This window comes from Mirounga leonina, unplaced genomic scaffold, assembly GCF_011800145.1.
Source record: "Mirounga leonina isolate KUSES-001 unplaced genomic scaffold, KU_Mleo_1.0 Mir_115, whole genome shotgun sequence".
Taxonomy (NCBI): Eukaryota; Metazoa; Chordata; class Mammalia; order Carnivora; family Phocidae; genus Mirounga; species Mirounga leonina.
This window is the reverse complement of record NW_023270268.1, coordinates 87,772,323-87,790,889: the sequence shown is the minus strand read 5'-3', so window position 1 is coordinate 87,790,889 and position 18,567 is coordinate 87,772,323. Positions and strand designations below refer to the sequence as shown.

The following is an 18,567-nucleotide window of genomic DNA, read 5'->3' as shown; positions in this document are numbered from 1 at the left end:
AAGCACATATTTTGTCTTGGAAATACTTTGTGGAGTTTCTAAAGTGCTGATGGCTTGTGAGTCTCATAAAACCATCTGATAAATGCTTTTCATGTCTGAATAGATGGGGCGTGCTCTCGGGTCATGCTCTCCTTTTACATTGTAGTTAAACTACAAACTGATTCTTCGCGGATATCTAAAAAATTTATAGCACATGATACAAAATGGGAGCAAGCAGGCTACAACAGTGGAATGTTTTCTCCCATAAATGTCAGGGACAATTGCAAGAAATGTCATTTTCCTTGTTATAAAACAGCAGCATAATAAAATGGGGGGTTAAACTATTGTGTAAGTGTAAAACAAAGTCTGTCTGAGTATGCCAAAAGAAATTAGTCTTACGATGCCAATGTGCAGTCTTGGAGAGAATATATAAAATTTAGACTGGAAAACTAAACAGTGTTCATTACTAGCAAAGCAACCCCATTATGTCCCTTTTAACGAGCACTACTGGCTTATTTTCCTTCCATCTGTAAAAGCTTCATCCTCAATACACCTCCTGCTGAAGACATTCTCCCTTCCTCCAGCCCACCAGCTAGGCTCAACTGCATCTCTGACTCCCCTTCTCCCGCTGAAAGCTACTAAGGAGGTCATCATTAAGCAGTAAAACTAGCCTGAAAATGATCCGGGAGGTATGGTTAGTTCCCAGCTCCTGCCTCAAGCCCCAGATCCCCAGTTTCAAGCGGGCATGTGTGCCTAAGAAACAATTTCATAGCTGAGAGGCTTTCCGTGCAAAGCTGTTTCATGCCGGGCCAGCAGCGAGCCCTCGCTGGGTAAGCTCGTTCACTGAACAGCCTCTGGAGGTCGCTCCTGAAAGGGGGCACCTGAGTTTGAGCCACAGTGTTTGCAGCCCGGCCCGCGCTCCTCCTGCCCTCAGCACTCAGGGTTGCCTCCTCTCTCTCCAGAGTGCAATGTGCACTGCGTGGACGTCTACATGTTGAGGGAGCAAATGAGTTCAAAAAACACTAAATAACAATGTGCCCAAAGACAAGCTACAGTACGTCTCTGGTTGGGGCAAGAATGAGCTTGATCGGCAGTGGCGGAAGGTGTCCCAAAAAGGAGGAAGGTGTCCCAACCGCAGAGGAGAGCCAGCTGGGACTGAGCGCGCACCGGCCAACCTGCGGCCTCGGCGCCCCCTCCCCGAGGCGCGCTGCTGCCCTCTAGTGGTGAGACCGGAGACCAGGCCCCGGTTCGGACCAGGGAAGGCAGGCGGGGCTGCCGAGGGGCTCCCAAGCGCTTCTTTCCGCGGGGACCGGGGAGGGCGTGCAGGGACCGCACCAGGTGCGTGTGCCGCCGGGTTGTGGGACTCTAACTCCTGCTGAGCGCCCCAGGACACTCGGCCGATTGCTCTGGCGTCCTATCGCTCAGTCTGGGTCGCTTCGGGAAGGGCGACCCACCCTCACCCACTCTCACCCACCCTCACCCAGTGTGATGTATTTACGTATGGATTTTAAAGCACCAAAGCAATTCGAGAGCTGAATACAACAAAGCTGATGCTAATCAGTCCCGACTCCCAGGCTGCAGCCATGACAACCTCCTCGGTTTTCGCGGGGACCTCCCCTCCTCCACGCCCCGCCTCCACCTCCAACGGGAACCTGGGGCTGAGGTGAAGGGTACTTACTCCGCCGCCCACTGGATGAGATCCTGCGGCTGGGTCCGAATGGCGGCTTTGGTGAATTGCTTCAGCAATTCCGGCAGCTCCGGGGGGATGCATATTTGCTTATCTGTCTGAGGCATTGATTGGTCGACCTAATGGCAGGGGAAAGATAAATAAATAAATAAATTGGGAATCTTTGAATCATAAAACGACAGGAATCCTCGACCGGAGGCCACCCAGCCTCTGTTTGACACTCTCCATACCGGGCAGTTCACTACCTCGCAAGGTGTACGCATTCTATTGTTAACACAATTCCAAAGTTAGAGAATGGGTTACTAATCGTTGCTTTTTGTTCTTGTAAATAATTACGCCCTTTATATGAAAACCACACAATAGGGCGCCTGGGTGGCTCAGTTGGTTAAGCGACTGCCTTCAGCTCAGGTCATGATCCTGGAGTCCCCGGATCGAGTCCCGCATCGGGCTCCCTGCTCAGCGGGGAGTCTGCTTCTCCCTCTGATCCTCCCCCTCTCATGCTCTCTCTCTCTCATTCTCTCTCTCAAATAAATAAATAAAATCTTTAAAAAAAACACACACACAATAGTTCTTCATTTAAAAAGTAGAGATCAGCAAGAAGTAAGCAAAAATATTCGTTAATGATGTCACCCCCCAAATATTGGATGTCTCCTTCCAGAATTTTTTCAGTGTAAATATATATGTGCTTGTATAAATAGAAACGGGGTCATGAGTATCTTCCATGTTACACACACACACTTCTTATGGCAGAGTAAGTTGTAGCAAAATTTACTCTGTGAATCCTCTATTATTTGATATTAGGTTATTTCCAAATAAAAATGATCATTAAACAGCCGTTTGGTGAATATCTCTCCTTACATCTGCATGTTTTTATCTTTTTTAATTGTAAAAGAGAAAACTTGTATATTTCATTCAAAAAGTTCCAGGACAAATTGAAAGAAAACATAAAAATACATAGATGGTATACAAACAGCAGATTAAAAGATTTTGTCTGCTGTTAGTAGAAAAAAAGAGACTAGATAATCCAAAAAGCCCCCCATCTTCAAAACACCTACATGTTAGACAAATCCCGGCAAACACATCTTTTAGATTAGAATGCCTTGCCGAACTTGGAAGGAAGTGAGGGAAATCCTTAAAAATGCCAAATAAATCGAGTAAAGCAGAAACCAGACTGGTAAGCAAATGAAGAAAGTAAGGGGCAAATGTAGATGCCAGGAACTTGACCCTTTCAGACAAATGATCAGGCAAGTTGCAAACAGACCAGGTCAAAGGCCCACAAAAGGTGAACAACTAAACTGCAGGACTCTCTTACTCCCACCCCCAAATCTGAGACCCTCCAAGGTTCACACATCCTCAATATAAACAGTAAAAATATCTGCCTGGGGCAGGGGGAAATGTGTCTACATTGTTGCTTCTTCTTGGGGGCTAGATGGTCTCCCACGAGTCTTGCCGGGAACTAGGTCTAAGTTTTAGATTTATACCACTGACCTTGTTGGGAAATCCCAAGACAAGAAACTAAAGTGGCCTGAGATTGGTGGTAAAGTGGCCTCAGGCTGGTAGTACTCCATTCTCATTTACTGAATGTTCTTTTATTTGAAGGAAGAAGAGTACAAAGATGTTGGTTGATTTTAGACTTTGTAAAAATTCAAGTATGCGTAGTAAAATTTCAAAAGTAATTACTATAAAAATAATAAAACCAGCAAACCAGTAGAAAGGAGAAAAGGAATTAAAAACAACAACAACAAAACAACTTGATCAACCCACAAGAAGACAAGAAAGGAGTGGGGAGAGCATAGGAAAAGCGGATGAACAACATGATAGAAAGGAATCCATGTATATTAGTAATCACAATAAAAATAAATGGTCTTAGCGTGGCCATTAAAATGTAGAAATTGTCAGACCAGATTTTTTAAAAATCCAACTATGGGCACATCTGAAAAGACCTAAGGACACAGAAAGACTGAAAGTGAAAGGATATATGGATAAATAGGCAAATAAAACCAAAAGAAAGTTGATGTAGACATGTTGATACCAGACAGGAGATTTCAAGGCAAAATGCATTATTAGGAATAAGGAGGGTCATAATGATGAAAGCTTCAATTCATTGAGAACACAACGCAGTTCTCAGTGAGTATGCTGCAGACATCGCTATGGGTAAATCTAGCAATGCTGGATGGAAAGGAAATATACTGTGTAGGATTACATATACATGTTATTTATTTATTTAGAGAGCAAGTGGGGGGAGGGGCAGAGGGAGAGGAAGAGAGAGAATCTCAAGTAGACTCCCCTAAGCACAGAGCTTGATGCAGGGCTCAGTCCCATGACCCTGAGATCGTGACCTGAGCCGAAATCAAGAGTCAGACACGTAACTGACTGAGCCACCCAGGTTCCCCTATGCATTTTATTTTCTAGGTATGAAATATTTCACAATTTAAAAGTTACCATTACAAACTGATTGTTTCTGGGAACTTTTCAATCCATTTTATCTAGCAAAGGGCTCATATTTTTGCTCATACTGTCAGGAAATATATATATATATATATATATAATTGTGGTTAAATACACATGACAAAATTTACCATTGTAACCACCTTTAAGTGGTATGGTTCAGAAGCATTAAATGCATTCTCATTGTTGGGCACCCATCACCACCAACCATCTCTAGGACTTTTTCATCTTCTCAAACTGAAACTGTGTACCAATTTAATAATAATTCTCCATTTCCCCCTCCCCTGAGCTCCTGGCAACCACCATTCTGCTTTCTGTATTTATGAATTTGACTACTCTAGGTACTTCATATAAGTAGAATTACATAGTATTTGCTCTTTTGTATCTGGCTTATTTCACTTAATATAATGTCCTCAAGATTCACCCACATTGTAGAGTGCGTCTGATTTTCTTCCCCTTTTAAAGCTAAATAATATTCCATTGTATATATATATATACCACATTCATCTGTTGTTGAGCATTTGGGTTTTTTGTTTTTTTGTTTTTTTGTTTTTTTGTCTTTTGGCTATTGTGAATAATGCTGCTATGAACTGGGTATACGAATATCTTTTCAAGTCCCTGCTTTCAATTCTTTTGGGCATATACCCAGAAGTGGGATTGCTGGATCAGATGGTAATTCTATTTTTCACTTTTTGAGGCAGTGCCAGACTGTTCTTTCAAAGAAGCTGCACCTTAGACTATTTGTATAAATTTTGACAGGATCTTTTAGTTGTGCAATTGTTTTATTTCTATTCTAAAGGTTAAATGGCCTTACATAAATGAAAAGATGGCCCAACCCTAATTAACGGCTTCCGGGATAACAATAACAATGATAACCCTTGGTCAGTACAGAGCAGATTTAAGCAAAGCCTTTACCCTGTGCCTCTTCTAAGAACATTCTGTGATCTCTCTCCATTTTTGGCCAATCTCTTTTTCTCCATGATCAGTCCTTCCTTAACCTCTTACAATTCTTTCTGCTCTCTCACCACCCCATTTTTCCGTTAAAAGTCATCAGTTACATCTATTAACTTCTGGCCTGTGCCAGATACTATGTTAAGTATTCTGGATACATTTTCTCACTTAATTCTCAAAATATCCCTATGAGGTAGTCTTTATTATCACCATTTTAGAGATGATGAAACTGAGAGAGAGAATAAAACTTTTGAAATGACACATAGCCCATAAGTGACAGAGGCAGGATTTGAACACACACACAGTCTGATGCGGGAGGTGCCCCGTTAAACATGAGTGTCCTTTCCTTCTTGAGGCTTTCTCTTCCTTTGATGGCAGATACCATTCTTCTTTTTCTATTTTCCTTCACACTCCTCCTGTCACTGTAACTTTTTTCCTCTTTCCTCGTGTTAAACATGAGTTTGCAATCTTCCCAAAGCTCAGTCTTCAGCATTCTGAGCTTACGTCTTTCTGTCACTCTTTTTGGAGAGCTCACATCCTCTCCTAGCTTCATCCAATCCGGTGTTGATTATACTTGTTCTTCCATCCCCTGACCTCTCACCCGTGCCCTACTGCCTCCAAGACACATCTCCACCAAAATTTATTCTCCATCTCCCAACTAAGTCCCCTTCTTGGGACTTAGTTGAACATCATGGCACTATTTTCTCAGTCGTTTGGCCTCAAAGCCTGGGGCCATCCATTCTCTTCAATCTCTTGAATCTCACGAAATCCCATGGATATTTCCTTTGAAATGTGTCTCCAATTCATCCCTTCCTCTCTATTTCTACTCCTTTTATTCTGGTTCAGCCCCTCATCACCTACTGTGCAGCCTCCTAACCGGTATCCCTGTCTCAGGTCATTCCCTGGTCTATTCTGAGTGTGTCCAGATCTATCTTCTATGCTGCTGTTAATAGGTCAGAGAGCCCTGCTCAAAAATGGCAATCATATCCATCCTGACTTTCAAGGTTCTCTACAATTTACACACAATTTTAAATTAGAAATTTTCTGTTAGTACTTACCAACACAAATTTCCAACACGTAGTCTACTCTGGCATCCTTCCAATCCTTCCAGATTATATATCTGAAGGTTGGCACTTGCTCATCCATTGTTAACAGAACTCTATCTTGCTTTTCTATTTCCCTCAGGATGTTGCTAATTCTGGCTGGTTTACTCGAAGTGCTCTCTTTTTTTCCATCTATTCAAACTCTACACACCCCTAAGGTTCATCTTGAGTTATGCCATAGGCCTTCCTAGAAAACTCGAGAATCATCAGGTATTATTTGTAATACACATTTTACCATTTCATCCCATTCTGCCTTTTTTTTTAAGATTTTATTTATTTATTTGACAGAGACAGACACAGCGAGAGAGGGAACACAAGGGGAGTGGCAGAGGGAGGGGGAGAAGGAGGCTTCCCGAGGAGCAGGGAGCCTGATGCGGGGCTCGATCCCAGGACCCTGGGATCATGACCCGAGCTGAAGGCAGACGCTCAACCATCTGAGCCACCAAGGCACCCCCCCTCTCCCATTCTGCCTTTTACAGATCTCTACAGCTGAGCTTTCCACAAGTGGCCATGGCAGAATGGGTTACAGGTGTCTCCAGGAGAGACTGATGGCTGTAAACTTTTTATAGTGATACAAAATTTACAACCCTTTTACAACCATTCGCTGATTTAGAACACCTGAAATTATATTCGGAAACAGTTGGGCTCAGTCAGTAAACTTCCAGATTTCAGTAATTATTGTTTTTGTGCTTAAGGTTTTATGCATAACACCTGCCAGAGGAGATGCTTGTATATAGGGTTTTCCCCTTTATCCATCATGTTAGAACCATCTCCGTGAGTCTGCTTAATTTCGCTTAATTATAATGTGTTTATTACCAGTGATAATCGTTTGTGCATATGTTTCAAATACGTAGTTCTTCATTTAATTTGCTTATTTTTTGTATTTTCTCCCAACAAAGAGGCATACGTGCTTCATCATTATCATCACCATTTGCTCTTTGTTTGAAATTGTGACTTGATTTATATAGTTAGTTATTCTTGGCTTTTGATGTAAAATATTCAAAATCTGATTCTTAATGAAATTTTGTAATGATATTACTTGTTTATAGAAATAAAAAATGTTTCTAAAAACAAATAATAATGGAAAATAATTTAATTGATTTAGTAAAGGGGTTTGAAGCTCTTTAATATCCCATGAAAAATATTTTTCAAAATATTTTAACTCCACTTGATTATAAGTAGTTGTTTATATGCTTAGAAATCTAGCACTTTGGGGCGCCTGGGTGGCTCAGTTGGTTAAGCGTCTGCCTTCAGCTCTGGTTCTGATCTCGGGGTCCTGGGATTGAGCCCCATGTTGCCACATGTGGGGCTCCCTGCTTGGTGGGGAGCCTGCTTCTCCCTCTCCCCTGCCCTTCCCCCTCCTTGTGCTCAGGCTCTGGTTCACGTGCGCGTGCTCTCCCTCTGCCTCTCAAATAAATAAATAAAATCTTTTTTAAAAAAGAAATCTAGCGGGACACCTGGGTGGCTCAGTCGGTTAAGCGTCTGTCTTCAGCTCAGGTCATGATCCCAGGGTCCTGGGATCGAGTCCTGCATCGGGCTCCCCGCTCTGCCGGGGAGCCTGCTTCTCCCTCTGCCTCTCTCTCTCTCTCTCATGAATAAATAAATAAAATCTTTAAAAAAAAAAAAAGAAATCTAGCACTTTGATTATAAAATAATATTTTCAGAATTCCCACCTTATCAAATGCTTAATTTTTCAAAATTTTATGTGATTTATTTTAAAATATTCATAAGAAAATGGACCACCTTATTTTCTTTGCAAATTGATTTGTTATGGTCAAAAAGGCCCATAGTCTCCTTAACATTTTCAATATATTATTTACTTTCCTACCATAAAGTATAACTTAAAATTAAGTAGTAATCATTTTTATTAATATCTATTATTTTTAGGATAATTTCAAACTTAGAGTTGTTTGCTCTGATAATTTTTTTCTTTGTCTGCCTCAGTATCTTATTTTCATGGAAAAGTTATCAAATGAGAAAATGGTGCCAGAAAAAATATGCCAGGGCCTTAACAGAAAATGTCTATATTACACAGATAGTTTCCTAAGAGGATAATTATTAAAGTTTCTGGTCTCAGGACCCCTTAAAAGTTACTGAGGATCCCAAAGAGCTTTTGTTAATATGGGTTATATCTATCAATATTTATCATTTTAGAAATTAAAGCAAAAATTTAAATATTAATTTTAAAATAATAAATCCTTTACATATCAACATAAGTAACATTTCAATGAAAAGTAACTATAGTTTCCAGAAACAAAAAAAACCCTTAATGAGAAGCGTGGCATTGTTTTACATTTTTTGCAAATCTCTTAATGTCTGGCTTAATAGAAGATGGTCAGATTCTCATAACTGTTTTGCATTCAATCTGTTATAATATCACACATCATGTAGCTTCCGGAAAACTCCACTGTATACTCTTAAGGAAAAAAGTGAAGAAGGCATACCATGTCTTAATATTATTACAAAAATAGTTTTAACTTCAATGGACTCCTACTCACTAAAGTCTCAAGGCTCCTCTGAAGTCCCTTAAATCACACTTTGAAAACCACTGTTTTAGGAAACTGTTTACAACGGTATTTACAACAGTAGTTTACATCAAATCAGATTCAAGAAGCTAATTAAAAGGTCCCATAATTAGGAACTAAAGCCAAAATATCTCCCACAATTATAGGATAACTCATTTTACCAACCTGCCTGGGAAATGACCACACATTTGGGACCATATGAAGCCAAGGAAATATATAAATGCTACTCTGGAATAATACTCTTAGAAGATGCATTGATGACATTCTGTACAAGACTAATTAATCCAAGCATTTCCTTGCGGAGTGGTGAATCTGCGGATGTTAAATCACTGTGTTCAGTTAATAGCACTAGTTAGAATCCCTGGAGAAGAATGCTTGGAAGAATGTGGATTGTTTTGCCAAAAAGTACCCAAACAAACTATTCAGGATGATGTCTGTGGAGTAGTAACTAAGTACTTTAAAACAAATCAGATGTTCTAGATTATGCAAGCACAGCAGTTCCTGCACTGGTGGGAAATCTGTGATGACAGGAAGGTGGGAAGGCTTTCCATCTTATCTGCTCTCCATGTTCTCAATGCCTGGGATGCAAGGAAGACACTGTTTTGTTCACAATGAGCTCTTGTCTGTAGTTCCCCTGTAAATGTGAATTCCACCTTAAAGGATGTTACTAATAAAATCCAAGCCGTTCTGGTTCCCTCTGTTTTCAGCTTTATGTGAAGAAACTGCTGTTTCCTACCAACGTACTTAGGAAAGGAAAAGCTTTTTCTCTAGAGATTAGGAGCTAAAAGAAAAATTAAAAAAAAAAAGTCAATGATCTTTATTGCAGAGTTGTTGAGGAGAGTATTGTCTTCAGCAAATTGGCTTACTTGACATTTTTGAGCACCAGAATGAATTTAATCAAAATCTCAAGGAGTGTGTGAAAATAAGTATACCAACAATGCTCATGGGTTGAAAGGAAATGTAAGGTCACATGCAGTTCAGTGGGGAGTTTAACTGATATTCTAGCTTCAGTCCTAAAGAAGACTAGCAGCAAAACATCTGTTAAGTGTCACATTATTTGGAAATACATGATATGAAAAAGTTCAAGCGCATTAGAAATCTTTTCACGTAATCACGAGAATTTCAGTGAAAGAAGGAAGGAACTAAATGATCCAGATTCTGGTTAATAGTGAGAAAGGAGTTTCTGTCAATTGGAGAAAAATCAGTAAATACCCTTCTACTATTTGCCAAGACCCATCTGTGAGGCAAACTTTTCCACTGATGGTAGCTGTAAGAATTTGAAGAGAACATCATTGAAAGATTTTTGTCGGGAACCTCATGTATTCGTTTCAACACAAAACTTGATATAAAGCAAGCTCCTGATAGGAAAGCAAGCTTGACTTCTCTTTAAAAAGCTTTAAAATGTTTATTTGGGAGTTTCATTCAAATTAAATAGTTATATCTTTACTGTTACTCTGTATTTTACTTTTTATTATAATTATGTAATAAAAATATATTGAATTTTTGTATAAGCGCCATAAAAACCTCCCAATACCCTGCAGTTTACCCCAGTGTGTGCATTACATACATTTCTTTGTGTGCTATGACATGAAAAAGGTTGAGGAAGCTCATGTACTTCTGTTGAAAAGCTTTTAAGTTTTCTTTCAGTGTTTAAGTTGCAGTGTTTTAAGATTCTGTGTTACAGAAGAAATTCTGGTGATTATTGAGATCAATTTCTAGTATATGCTGAGATTTATATAATTTAAAAAGAATGTTCATTAGAAAGTAAACTGTAAAAATACTGGTTGTTAAAGGAAAAATTAGCTTCTAGTTTATATTGCTCACTTAGAGTATTAGAAGCCAGCAAGAAAGTTTGAGACAAATTAGCAAAGTGAATAAATGTCTTGTTTTTTGCAGGCAAATAGAATTCACAGAATATCCCACAGGCCAAAGACACCTGGTACTTTCTAAAGAAAACAGGAGCCCAGGGAAAGAAGTAGGAACATCTGACTAATCACTAGCAGAAACTCCCTTACTGAGGAAACATTCGAAGGCAGCGTAACTTTGTACTAATTTATTAATAGGAGCTGGGATTCTGTCATGAGAATTGAAATTGCTTGCTGGGTTGTTAAGCGGGGGGTTGTCTTTAAGATTTCTGACACCTATAAAACACCAAAGCATGAGCAAATTTTAAGATTGTCATGTGATTCTAAGATTGAGATCTGCTGAGTGAATTTGAAAGAATAGAAAAATTGTAATCTATTACTAATCTATTTTTATTTTGTAAAACAGTAACAGTATAATAATCTTTACAATATCATCCAGGGCAGCACAATCCAACCACGCCTCTCCCTTACTCTCAAACTCCTTCACTCCTGCTTCTCCAACGATTCTATTTCTTATTTAATTTCCACTGAATGACTTTCCGCCCAAGGCTGCATCCCTCCCAACTATTGTCCTCACTTTTAGAACACGAAGCCATTTCCTACCTGAGTGAGTCCAAGAATGTCAGAATGAATCCACACTGCAATCCTTTGCCTACCTTCATCTATCTAAACACATTTTCATGCTCCATTTGCATGCCCAGTATTAAATTTATATGTCAAAACTAAAACTAAAGTGTAAAAACTAAAGTGTGTTTGGGGTACCGAAAATTTCTAATCTGTCATGCCACTGCTCTTTGACTACCAAAAGCCTTGCCAGCTTCTCTTGCCCCCAGTATAGTTGCTCTGTAAGGGTCAAGCACAATCCTCAGTCCACAGCCAGAGTTGCCAAATGGCCCCAGGGGAAAAAAATGGCTTGTGATCGTCAGCTCACCTTGGAGGGGCTCCACGCCCCCCTGGAATTTTAATCCATCTAGTCCTCATTGCTTCTAAAGCTCTCCACTCTCTATACAATGTTTTTAAAAATGTATTTTCTAGGGGTGCCTGGGTGGCTCAGTCGTGAAATGTCTGCCTTTGGCTCAGGTCATGATCCTAGGGTCCTGGGTGGGGAGCCTGTGAGTGGGGAGAGTATATATATATTTTTTATTTTTCCCTAGAGTTTTAAAAGTTGTTGCAGTTGGACTCCTGAGCTACTGTACCCTACTATATTCTAGCTGGAGATAAGGCCCATTTTCTTGGCTTCAACCAGAGCTCTACTCTGATGCCTCCCAAATTCCCATGGTAGACTCTCAACGACGCTGCAGTTGTATCCACCAGCTACCTACTATAGAGTTCTCCTCTCCCATAAAAGCGCCCCAGACAGATTTTACTCTCTCAATTGCCTTATCTGATGTATCATGGCCATTTTTGATCCATCTTTCTCTTTCATTCCCCACTTCAGTCCCTGATGAGCTTTTTTAAGAAAACTGTCAGTTAGGAAAACAAAAAGGAACACCTTTAAAAAAAAGGGGGGGGGGCGCCTGGGTGGCTCAGTTGGTTAAGCGACTGCCTTCGGCTCAGGTCATGATCCTGGAGTCCCGGGATTGAGTCCCGCAAAGGGCTCCCTGCTCGGCGGGGAGTCTGCTTCTCCCTCTGACCCTCCCCTCTCTCATGTGTGCTCTCTCTCACTCATTCTCTCTCTCTCAAATAAATAAAATCTTTAAAAAAAAAAAAGAAGTTTGGGGAGTCTGGGTGGCTCAGACGATTAAGCATCTGCCTTTGGCTCAGGTCATGATCCCAGAGTCCTGGGATCCAGCCCTGCCTTGGGCTCCCTGCTCTGCAGGGAGCCTGCTTCTCCCTCTTCCCCTGTTCCTGCTCTCTCTTGATACCTCTCTCAAATAAATAAATTAAAAATATTTTTTAAAATAGAAATTAAAAAAAGGAAGGAGCTTAATTTGACTTACAATGTAGTTCAAGATCTTCAGTTTACCAACAAGAGAACTGATGTACAGAGAGATGAAGTGATTGGCACAGGGTAACAGTTTATGTTGGAGCAGATGCAAGAATCTGGGTCTACACTATTGCTCTCTTCACACTATATCGTACTGCCTCCTTCTCTCTAAATAATGCACTGACACATTATGGATTTTCTCTAGGACAACCCTTGTCTCAAATATTACATCCTGCTGTCCTCCTAAATCACTGAACTATCCTGGATATTCCCATTTGCATCATGAAAAGTACATTTTTAGCACGTTGAAGTGGAACAAAAATTATTTGTCAGAGTATGTCCTAATTTTTTGTCCTGGAAATATGGTAATTGTCTAACTATATTCCATACAGTTGCAGAGAATGGAAGGATGGCCAGCATAAGAAATGCCTACAAGCAGTTATTGCTCATTCATTATCTCATTTAATCTTCACAACACCCTATGGGTGGGAAGGTTCTAATATTATAATCATTTTCCCAATGCCAGGAAATTGAGGCTTAGTTTTCCCAGGTAACATGTCTTAGCCACTCACATTATCACATCACTCTCAAAAATTTTTAGTGGATCTTCATTTCTTTTCTCATCAAAATGATGTACTGCCTGACTTCCAAGTTCTCCACAATTCATCTTATTCATATCAGCTTTGCCTCTCCAACTTTATTTCACAGAAATCTGGATCATTTTCTGTCCGGGACTTAATCCACGGTCAAGCCAACCTAGCAGCGGATGCCAACAGCAATATTGCTAAGAGCTGTCCTACCTGACCTTATCCTTTTTTTTGAGCAGAAGTTTTTGGCTTTGTTATCAGCAAATTTATCAAAATTGTTTATATATCATGCTAATACCACTTCTTGGAAGTTATGAGTTCCACATACTTATCATTTCACAAGTGAACAGGTATCCCTTTTGATTTATCTTAACTTAGCCATGCTCATATTTTAAATCCCCCATGTTCATATCATGGTCCACAAGCCCAGTGACACATTTACAGACTGCCATATAAACTGTGCTCTCTAAAGTTGTGCAATACGTCCCCCAATTTGGGGATCTGGTGTACAAACCTGGGGCCACCTTAACACAATCTTTCATTAGTTGATTAGCCTTCATTTCTTCAGAGTGAAATGTCAGAATACTCCCACATCATTTTCCTCCTTTTACTTGGTCTCCCTACTTCTGATTTCATTATAGCATTCCTATGATTCAGAAACTCCAATATGTGAGGGCTTGGAGGGAAAGCACCATAGTTTTCAATATAAGAGAGAGCTATCAGGGCAGCTGCGTGGCTCAGTCTGTTAAGTGTCTGCCTTTGGCTCAGGTCATGATCCTGGGGTCCTGGGATCGAGCCCTGAGTCAGGCTCCCTGCTCGGTGGAGGGCTTGCTTCTCCCTCTCCCTCTGCTGCTCCCTCTATTTGTGCTCTCTCTCTCACTCTATCTCAAATAAATAAATAAAATCTTTAAAAAAAAAGGAGAGGGCTATGTTTTTTTCCTGTTTCCTTTACCATTTCTGATGATGTTCAACATTACACTTGTTTCTTCCAACAAACTGTCCTTCATAGCTAGATGAGCTATAACAGCCATACTAGTGAAGAAGCACTCTCGGCTATTAGATAGGAGACCAGGATTCTGGCCCTAGGCCTATCTTTGACTAATTATGTGATCCTGAGCAAGTAATTACTCCAATAAAACCTTATGTATCAGGACTAGTGCTGAATAGTGGGATACGGAAATAAATGAGTCATACACCCTGCCCTCAGAGAGCTCCTAGGCTAGAAGAAGAGACTGATAGAAAAACAAGCGATTCAAATAGGATAAGTGTTGGGCACCTGGGTGGCTCAGTTGGTTAAGTGACTGCCTTTGGTTCAGGTCATGATCCTGGAGTCCCAGGATTGAGTACCACATCGGGCTCCCCGCTCAGCGGTGAGTCTGCTTCTCCTTCTGACCCTCCCCCATCTTGTGCTCTCTCTCTCTCTCAAATAAATAAATAAAAACCTTTAAAAAAATAAAATAAAATAGGATAAGTGTTAAAAAGTCTGCATAGATAGAGGAAAACAGAATCTCCCAGATAAGACATCTAACACTGGCAGGTAGGAGAAAGTCATCAGAAAATACTTCCCGAAGAGTGATGATATTTGTTTTTTTTTTTCTAAAGATTTTATTTATTTATTTGAGAAAGAGAGAATGAGAGAGAGAAAGCACATGAGAGGAGGGAGGGTCAGAGGCAGAAGCAGGCTCCCCGCCGAGCAGGGAGCCCGATGCGGGACTTGATCCCGGGACTCCAGGATCATGACCTGAGCTGAAGGCAGTCGCTTAACCAACTGAGCCACTCAGGCGACCGAGTGATGATATTTGAATAGAGACTTGGGGAAGGCTGGTTTGTGTCATTGCTGTATTCTCAGGCCCCAGAATAGTGCCAGGTGTAGAGCAGGCACTCATAAAGCATCTGTTTACTGATGAGAACAAGGAGGGAATTTTTTTGTGGCCACGACTCCTTAGACGAAAGTGTGGAGGCATCAGAGAATGTGGCGAATTCAGGGAACTGTGAGTAATTATGGAGGGTTAGGGTGGGCGGAGCTGGAGTAGTTGTGCCTCGGCCTGGGACTATAGCCCAAGTCCAGAATATTGAAGGCCTGGGATGCTGTGCTAAGGCTTGAGAACTTTATCTTTTTTATTTATTTATTTATTTATTTATTTATTTATTTAATTGATTTATTTATTTAATTTGTTTATTTATTTATTTATTTGAGAGAGAGAATGAGATAGAGAGAGCATGAGAGGGGGGAGGGTCAGAGGGAGAAGCAGACTCCCCGCCGAGCAGGGAGCCCGACGCGGGACTCGATCCCGGGACTCCAGGATCATGACCTGAGCCGAAGGCAGTCGCTTAACCAACTGAGCCATCCAGGCGCCCGAGAACTTTATCTTGAAGGCAATAGGGAGTCACTGAGGATTTAAGCACAAGAGTCACAAATCAGACTTGGTGTTAGCTTGATATGCCAGTTATCAATTTACCGCCTCTCAGCTCCAAATATACCCTGCGTTGCCTCCGCAGCAAAAATGGAATTAGGTCCTTTAAATATTTCTCCTTTGTCAGTTGGCACGTCAAACTCTGTCGGTAGGGATACTGGAGGAGGAAAGGGTTTCTCTTGTGGGATCCACATGCTCCACTTTTTGGGCATCAGGAGCATATGTGGTTTCTGCAGTGCGGCAGTCCTGTAGCGCACAGCTCCTCCAGCCTCTGGTTCCTGCAGCGTGTGAGCTCTTGCATGTCTCACTGCTGTTGTACATGGGAGCCAGCGGTACCCAGGGGCCACCAGCTTCCCCGGCCCCTCTCTGGGGAAGCTGTGGAGCAGAGTGCTGCCACTAAGTTTGGGCAGAGAGCAATAATCACCCATGGTCATATTCTTTTCATAAATGGCTTCCTTGGCATTCTAGACTGTGGATTTTTGCCTGCCTGACACCTCACGAACTCTGGCCACGCCCTCTTTGACAAGCTCTTGGGAAGTCAGCTCCTTCTTGGGGGATCTGTCTCCAGGGTAGTGGTTGCTCCTTATATGAGTGATTCCTGTATACTTTATTTTGTAGATTTTTTTTTTAAGATTTTATTTATTTATTTGACAGAGACAGAGATAGCGAGAGCAGGAACACAAGCAGTGGGAGTGGGAGAGGGAGAAGCAGGCTTCCCCCCGAGGAGGGAGCCGGATGTGGGACTCGATCCCAGGACCCTGGGATCATGACCTGAGCCGAAGGCAGACGCTCAACGACTGAGCCACCCAGGCGCCCGATTCCTGTATACTTTAGATCTCTCTTTACATCTTACTAGCTAATCTTCCATTACTCCAATCCTATTGTAGTTAAAAATTCTTCATGTTGAACTTACTTTGTTAAGCTTGTATCTGATTTCTCTCTCTTGGACCCTGAAACACACACTGACCCATCAACAGCTGTATAGATGGGCTGAGGGGAGTGGAGTGAAGCTTCAGGCAGGGAGCCTGGTTAAAAGAATATGGCGGCGGGCGCCTGGGTGGCTCAGTTGGTTAAGCGACTGCCTTAGGCTCAGGTCATGATCCTGGAGTCCCAGGATCGAGTCCTGCATCGGGCTCCCTGCTCGGCAGGGAGTCTGCTTCTCCCTCTGACCCTCCCCCCTCTCATGTGCTCTCTCTCATTCTCTCTCTCTCAAATAAATAAATAAAAATTAAAAAAAAAAAAAAGAATATGGCGGCACTTTTGGCAACAACTCTTGAGAGCATCATTGCCTTTTAGGAGTTGCAATGGGGAGGGATAAGAGAGGCAGGAGCTATAGGACTTGGTCACCACTGTGGGAGAAGGAGTGTAGGGTGACTCCCCACTGTTCAAGCTTGGATGACTGGGTCGATGGTGGCACTGTGGTAAATGGAAAACACCGAAGGAGGGGCAGGTCAGATTCTCCTCCCATGTTCCCTTTTACTCTCAGGAGTTCCATGTACTTTTGAGCCACAGACTTAGAATCATAGACTCGTTAGGTTGAAGAGGCACCAGAGCCCAACTTTTCTGCCTTTGAGCAATATAGATCATTTGTTCACATCAGATAAAAGAAGTGAAGAGAGGTCCATTTTATCTTAATAGTCCATGATTCTAATGTTTTATAAAGTGCTTTTCTACTCTTAAAGCTCTCAGTAGGGTAGGCCTTCCCCATTTATTTGTTCCAGGCCCCCACAACTCTTTAAAATTCAATAGATTTCCTTTTTTTTTTTTGTGAAGCCTACATGCCTCCCAATGTGGAATGGCAGGTCAACGCATATGTGTTGGATGCTGAAGAATATAGGTCTTATCAAGTACGTGATATAGATTCGTTTCTGGAATTGCTTTTTTGGTTTTATTGCTGTAGGCTAGACAGAGCTTCAGTTATAATAACGAAAGGCTGCAGTTACATGAATTAAAGGCTCCAACACCAGAATCTCAGAGGCAGTTTCTATGAACAGCTCTGGGAACCAAGGACCAGGGAATTGAATATACTTGTTTGGGCTTGGAATAGGAGATGGTGGGTTTTAGACCCATGGTTACTCTTGCTTGGAATGAACCCCCCACTTTTTCACATGTTCTTAGATCTCAGCTCAGCTTTCCCTGACCTGTCAGTTCCATTACACTTTGCCAGAGCACCACTTACGTACCTCTCCTTGGCAGCATGTAGCTCTGCTCTAATTTCACAGTATTTGTGTAGTTCTTCGATTAACATCTGCCACCCCCAATAGACTAAACATGAGGGTAGGGACAGTCAGTTTCTGCTCACTATGGAATCCGTAAGGCCTAGCCTGGAACACAGTCAGTGATCAATAGATATTAAGAAAATGAAAGATTGATAGCAGTTTTAAAGTGTTACTCACACCCATTAATCTTCATGACAATCCCCCCATAGATATGGGGGGAAAAAGTGATTTGGCTAGTCTGGAGAGGGCTCTGATCCCAGATTCTGTTACGGTTTCACATCACTGTCCTCTGTGTAAGAAATCATAAAATAGTAGCTCTGGGAACAAACCATACATACAGTTTGGGCAGAGAGCAATAATCACCCATGATCACATTCTCTTAAGGATCACAGCCCTCTCCTCTTGCTCTGTGAACAAGGAAGGATTCAGAGTCCAGATGGGCCCGTGGGCAGGACTCTTCCCCTCAGCCCCGCGCAGCCCTAGAGGCGCTCAGGGCACCTCCCTCCGTCCACTTCCCCTCTAGGGTTGCTACCTGAGGCTCGCTCCCAAACGGGCTGTCGGATCCGAGGCGACACCTCGCGTCTGGCCTCAGGCGGGAGGCGTGGGGACAGATCCAGTCCCACGCACCCTTGGCGGAGGAGAAAGCCGCAGCACCTGGGCGGGGAAAGACGGTACCGGCTTCGGCCTCGAGGGACTGGGGAGGTGGGGCGGGACCAACCAGGCTTTGTTAGCGCTTGGCCGTCGCCTGGCAACCGCGGCGGCGGGGCCCGGGCGTGACGTCACAGAGCCGCCGCCGCGCCCCGCCCCGCCCCGTCGCGCCCCGCCCCGTCGCGCCCCGCCCCGTCGCGCCCCGCCCCGCCCC

General features: G+C 42.3%; 1 protein-coding gene across 1 annotated transcript in view; it reads right to left on the bottom strand.

The window, feature by feature from the left end:
- ROPN1 (rhophilin associated tail protein 1) overlaps positions 1-18,370 on the bottom strand; it is a 28,514-nt gene extending 10,144 nt beyond the window's left edge. The window contains exons 1-2 of the mRNA XM_034990343.1: positions 18,238-18,370; positions 1,658-1,785 (exon numbers count right to left, since the gene is read on the bottom strand). Of these exons, the coding sequence (XP_034846234.1) occupies positions 1,658-1,773 (116 nt within the window). The 5' untranslated portion in view covers positions 1,774-1,785; positions 18,238-18,370. The remainder of the gene's footprint in view (positions 1-1,657; positions 1,786-18,237) is intronic.
- Positions 18,371-18,567: the final 197 nt, after the last annotated feature.